The sequence below is a fragment of the Podarcis muralis genome, chromosome 5 (genome assembly GCF_964188315.1).
Source record: "Podarcis muralis chromosome 5, rPodMur119.hap1.1, whole genome shotgun sequence".
NCBI classification, from domain to species: domain Eukaryota; kingdom Metazoa; phylum Chordata; class Lepidosauria; order Squamata; family Lacertidae; genus Podarcis; species Podarcis muralis.
Window position 1 is genome coordinate 98,661,921 of NC_135659.1, and position 5,642 is coordinate 98,667,562.

Here is a 5,642-nt window from a genome sequence, read left to right on the forward strand (position 1 = left end):
TTTGCCACAAGGCAAGGCTACCTATGTGCATGTGCAGAGGGCAGGCTTCTTAAGGGTTCCATCTTTAAAATAAAACTCACAGAAAGGAGGAAAACAACATGAAACCACCTAACATCTTCCACAAGCCCTGGTGTTACTTTCTCCTTGGGTCAAGGGCAAAATTCTGGCCACCTGGCAACCACATCTGGGTCAAAAGGACCCCCCAGCAGACCCCTCAGGGCGCAGAGACCTTGGACCACCCCCACGCTGAGCACATCTGCTTGCTTAGCGAGCTGCAGACCAGAATGCAACGTGGTTAAACAAGGTGTATTCAGATGATGTTTTGCAAACACCCTTCATGCCCTGGCAAAAACCCACTTCTGAAACCTTGCAGCCCAGCCCTGTCCTGCCACAAACCACATGCCCAGATGTGTCCCGACCCCTGCCCCCTCCCCTTTCCCCAGTTCCCACCCCAGGTGACAGAGAAAGTGAATCTGCATCAAGAAGTGGAGAGTGCATTTATTCCGCTAACCAATTTTTCCTTCTTAAAAAAAAAACACAGGTTCCATCCGCCGGCTGGGAGCTGCCGTTGCTGTTTTTATCCGGACGGGACGAAAGCATTGCCAGTCGGCAGCTGGAGGGCTCTGCTAATTTAGAGTCTCTTCTTCACTCTGCCGGCCAAGAGTCAATAACTTACATGGGGGGTTGAGTCCTGGTCTCCCGGCAGGGAGGACGCGAGTGCTTTCTGGTCCCGAAACACGCCCCCAGCACCCCTCCATCACTCAAAGAAGAACATCCCAGGGGTCCTGTAGAGACAGTGGGGGAGCCCTAGCTGGTACCCGCTGCTGCCTTGGAGGGAGAAAGGCCCCCCGCCCCAGGCTTCCTGCTCCCCTTGAAGTGGCATGAAGGAGGCTGGCTGGCTGGCGGCCGAGGACCCAGTGGCCACTGTGGCTGTCAAAAGGTGCTCCAAGGCTGTGCTGCAGCCACTGTGCTCGTTGACGCAGAAGTTCAGGGCCTGCAAGCGGCACTGGTAGTTCCCGCTCAGGGAATCAGCTCCCGCATAGCCCAGGGAGCCGAAGACGGGCAAGACAGCAGGCTTGGCATAGGCCTCGCCTTCCAAAGGCGACGGCTGGCGGCTGCAGGCCTGGGCAGCCTTGCTAGGGCCCAGGAAAGTTGGGGCCAGCTGCCCGAAAACCTTCCCATCGTGCCCGCTCTTGGGAGGCCCCAGAGGTGGTTTGGGGCTGCCCTGAAGGGGCTCCTTAGCCTCTGCCGGTGCCTGCGCCATCCTGTCGCCCGCTTGGCCAAGAGGGCTGGCTTGCATGCCCTCCAGGGCTGGCTCCTTTGCCTGGGAGCAGTCCAGCAGGGCTTGGTAGCAGGCCTGTCGGTCGTACGGGTGAAGTTTGGGTGCCGGCTGCGGCGGAGCAAGGCACGGCTGCCTCGGTGGGTAGCTCTTGGCGCAGGCCAGGCCTCCGGAGCCCAGGTGCTCCTGGCAAGCAAGGGCCGGGTCACCGGGGCTTTGGCCTCCAACGACGGGCACCTCTAAGGGCAGCATTTTCTCTTGGCAGGAACCCTGGAGCAGCCCTGAACCCACAGCAGCCGGCGAAGGACCGGAACCACTTTCTACTTTGATGGCTTTCTCCACGAACAGCAGGCATTTGGCCGGCGGCTTCCTGTGGCCCTCGGCGCCCCTCTTGCGGGTGAAGCGGCGTCTCCGCCGCAGGAAGCTGCCGTTCTCGAACATGTTGTGGCAGTCGGGGTCCAGGGTCCAGAAGTTGCCCTTGCCAGGCTTCTTGTCGTCCCGCGGCACCTTGACGAAGCACTCGTTGAGAGACAAGTTGTGGCGGATGCTGTTCTGCCAGCCCTGCTTGTTCTCCCGGTAGTAGCCAAAACGCGCCGTGATGTAGCGGTAGATGCCGTTGAGGGTGATCCTCTTCTCCGGGGTGCTCTGGATGGCCATGGTGATGAGGGCAATGTAGCTGTACGGAGGCTTGGTCCCTTCGGGGGCCAGCGGCGAACGGGACCCCTGGAACGGCTCTGGGGCTGCGTACCTGCCGAAGCCCATGGCCAGCTGGCTGCCTTCTCCTCCTCCTCCAGCCTCGCATAGGGGAGGCAGGCTGGACCGGGAAGCAGCAGCCGGATGGAGATATTCCAGCTGCATCTCTCTCTCCTCCAAGCAGCCGCAAGTCCTGGGGAGACTCCTGTCCTACTGACTTGGTTTGAAACTCTGCTGCTGTCCAGCCTCTCTGCCGCCTGGAAAAGGAGAGCAGAGCGGCTCCACCTCCTGCCCACAGGGACCCAGAGGAGGGGCCGAGAGCAGCTCCTGCTCCTTCGCAAGCCGGCCAGCCTCTGAGCATCATCGCCTCCGCGCAAGAGGAAATGCCACCTCAAAGCCGTTCCCAGACGCAGCTGGCGGGGGCAAGCCCAGGATGGAGGTGGTGAAGGCAGCCTGGAAGCTGCAGCTAGGTCGTTTTGGGTTCTTTCATTACTCCAAAGAGAGTTTATAAAATAGAAGGCGGCAGCACAGGACCAGGAGGCAGGGCGAGATCGGCGCTACCCCAAAAATGTTTGGTGTCAGCAACAGCTACATCTGGGCCTGGACGGATAATTGCTGCTCTTCCTCTCTCCTGACAATGAGAACTTTGTGGGCATCCTGTGAAGCTAAGTGCTGGAAGATTCAAGACAGATGAAAGGAAGGAATTATTCTCCATGCAGCACATAAACTATGGAACTCCCTGCCACAAGAGGCAGAGATGGCCACCAACTTGGAAAGCAGATGAGACAAGCTATCGATAGCTACAACCCAGGATGGTGATGCTCTGCCAGTGTGGTGTAGTGGTTAAGAGCGGTAGACTCGTAATCTGGTGAACCGGGTTCAATTCCCTGCTCCTCCACATGCAGCTGCTGGGTGACCTTGGGCTAGTCACACTTCTCTGAAGTCTCTCAGCCTCACAGAGTGTTTGTTGTGGGGGAGGAAGGGAAAAGGAGAATGTTAGCCGCTTTGAGACTCCTTAGGGCAGTGATAAAGCGGGATATCAAATCCAAAACTCTTCTGCCTGCAGTTGGGAAACAGCAATGCTTCTGAAACCAGTTTCTGTAAACTGCAGGAGGGGAGAGGGCTCTTGGGCTTGATTCCTCCTATGTAGGTTTGCCTAGAAGTCCCGCTGAGGTCAGCGGGTCTTACTCTCGACTGAGACCCTCCCTGCCTACACACCTGTCTCGCCAGAGTGGTGCATGCTCTGGTTATCTCCTGCTTGGACTACTGCAATGCGCTCTACCTGGGGCTACCTTTGAAGGTGAACCAGGAACTACAGCTAACCCAGAATGCGGCAGCTAGACTGGTGACTGGGAGGGCCTCATCCCACCCCCATCGTTCAGCCTGGACGCTGAAGTCCAGCTCCGAGGGCCTTTTGACAGTTCCATCACTGCGTTGTTTTAGATTCTGCTGGAAGCTGCTCAGAGTGGATGGGGCAACTCAGTCACATGAGTGGGGTACAAGTAATAAATCATCACCACTGGAGCTAACTCCTAGCAGTTGAGATCCCTTTGCCCCCCCAAAAATATTTGAGGGTGCTGAGCTTCACCCCAGTTGATGGGCATTGCCATATAAATGGGTTGTGTGTGCCATGTCTTGTGATCAATTATGCAGGGTGAGGCTTACCTGTTCCCCCCAAATATTTTATTCAAGTTGGCACCCCTGATAACAAGTCTCTAGGACTGCAGCCTGAACAGACCCTGATGTTGGGAAAGATGAAGGGCACAAGGAGAAGGGGACGACAGAGGACGAGATGGTTGGACAGTGATCTCGAAGCCATGAACATGAGTTTGACCAAACCATGGGAGGCAGTGGAAGACAGGAGTGCCTGGCGTGCTCTGGTCCAGGGGGTCACGAAGAGTCAGACACGACTAAACGACTAAACAACAACAACAACAGGATTGCAGCCTGAATTAACTGACCGCTTGCGGCCTTTTCAACGGCACCCCAGAAGTCACTGCCTCATAAGAACGTTAAGAGCCCAGCTGCTGGAACAGTCAGTGGCCATTTAGCCCGCATCCAGGCACTCCAACAGTGCCCCCAACAGTGAGGTTACAGCCACCCTGGCTAGCAGCAAATGAGAGCTTTATCCTTGCTATTGCCTAAGGCTAGAGCTGGATGGGGACGTGGGTGGCGCTGTGGGTAAAACCTCAGTGCCTAGGACTTGCCGATCGTATGGTCGGCGGTTCGAATCCCTGCGGCGGGGTGAGCTCCCGTCGTTCGGTCCCAGCTCCTGCCCACCTAGCAGTTCGAAAGCACTCTTAAGTGCAAGTAGATAAATAGGTACCGCTTTATAGCGGGAAGGTAAACGGCGTTTCCGTGTGCTGCGTTGGTGCAGGCTCGCCAGAGCAGCTTCGTCACGCTGGCCACGTGACCCGGAAGTGTCTCCGGACAGCGCTGGCCCCCGGCCTCTTAAGCGAGATGGGCGCGCAACTCCAGAGTCGGACACGACTGGCCCGTACGGGCAGGGGTACCTTTACCTTTACCTAGAGCTGGGTGATGATTGACATGTTGCCTTCACAGAGGGACCTTGCTGTCATTATGCAGAGTGTAACTGTCGTGCTTATAAATAAGTGACATTAATTGCACCAACATCATTTTAGGAACATTTGAACAGCATTATTATTATTATTATTATTATTATTATTATTATTATTATTACAATTTAAAATACTTTTAACATTACTATTATTTCCCCCTAAATAATTAAAAAATATCCACATAAGACACAGCTCTTCAAAAATGCCCTTTTAAAGTACTGAACCCCCCCCCCCAAGCACAGCAAACACGCCCCCTAGTGGCTGCCTGCCTCGTCGTTTTCTACCTTCTCTCATCTTTTGCTAGGTCTTTGCAAAACTATGAAGTTCACTGAATCAAAGCGAGAAACATGCACAGACCACGCAAACGTGCAAAGTACAAATCATTTCAATAACGGCATACAATTTTTGTAGAAAGAACTCCTGATCATAGATAAAATGCAATTAGAACTATATTGGCGAAGGCACAGTATAAGCAAAAAAAGCAATATAGAGCCTCGATAGGTAGCTGGTTTCAAGAGTTCTTATTCAGGATCCCTTTGGGATGGGAAGTTTAAGAAATCCATATTATGAGCACTAGAAGTCCTGTAGCTTCACAGTCCTGGCTGAGTGCTTTTTCAGAGTCACAAGATGTAACTTGGAGCAAACCTCTTATTAAATCCAGTGGGCAGCTTCCTCAAAGAAGAGTTTTCAACAAGTTCACATGCGTAAGTTTCAGCAGCTGACAATCCCTGAGAAGGCCTGGACCTTGCCCAAGCTGTTCATCTGCATTACAAATGCCTCTCCGCTCTCTCCTGCACATATACCACCATTAGGAGAAAAGCACCCAGCGATTTAAACTTCTGATTCCCTTGCTATCCTGCTTGTCTGACATGTACCATATGTGGAAGGGATATCCGGATGTTGCTTCTGAACTGGGGTTCAGCCCACTGGGAGGTTTCTGTGTATCACTTTGTTTTTAAACTAAATTGGGAATCTCTTGAGAACTCTAGGTAAGCACTGGGAATGAAAACAACGGTGTCTTGTAACAATGGGGTCCTGCTTCCCCCTAGCGGCAAATGCAGGAAAAGATCTTCTCCAAAGTCTACTGCAGG

At 53.9% G+C, this 5,642-nt stretch overlaps 1 protein-coding gene across 1 annotated transcript; it reads right to left on the bottom strand.

Moving 5' to 3' along the window:
• Positions 1-483: 483 nt before the first annotated feature.
• Positions 484-2,946, bottom strand: FOXS1 (forkhead box S1). The gene has a single exon (XM_028735582.2). The coding sequence runs from the start codon at positions 2,135-2,137 to the stop codon at positions 758-760; it is 1,380 nt and encodes a 459-aa protein (XP_028591415.2). The 5' UTR covers positions 2,138-2,946; the 3' UTR covers positions 484-757.
• Between the last annotated feature and the right edge of the window lie 2,696 nt (positions 2,947-5,642).

Excerpts from the sequence above, each read along its gene's own strand:
- FOXS1 (XM_028735582.2), bottom strand. The coding sequence starts at position 2,137 with ATGCAGCTGGAATATCTCCATCCGGCTGCTGCTTCCCGGTCCAGCCTG.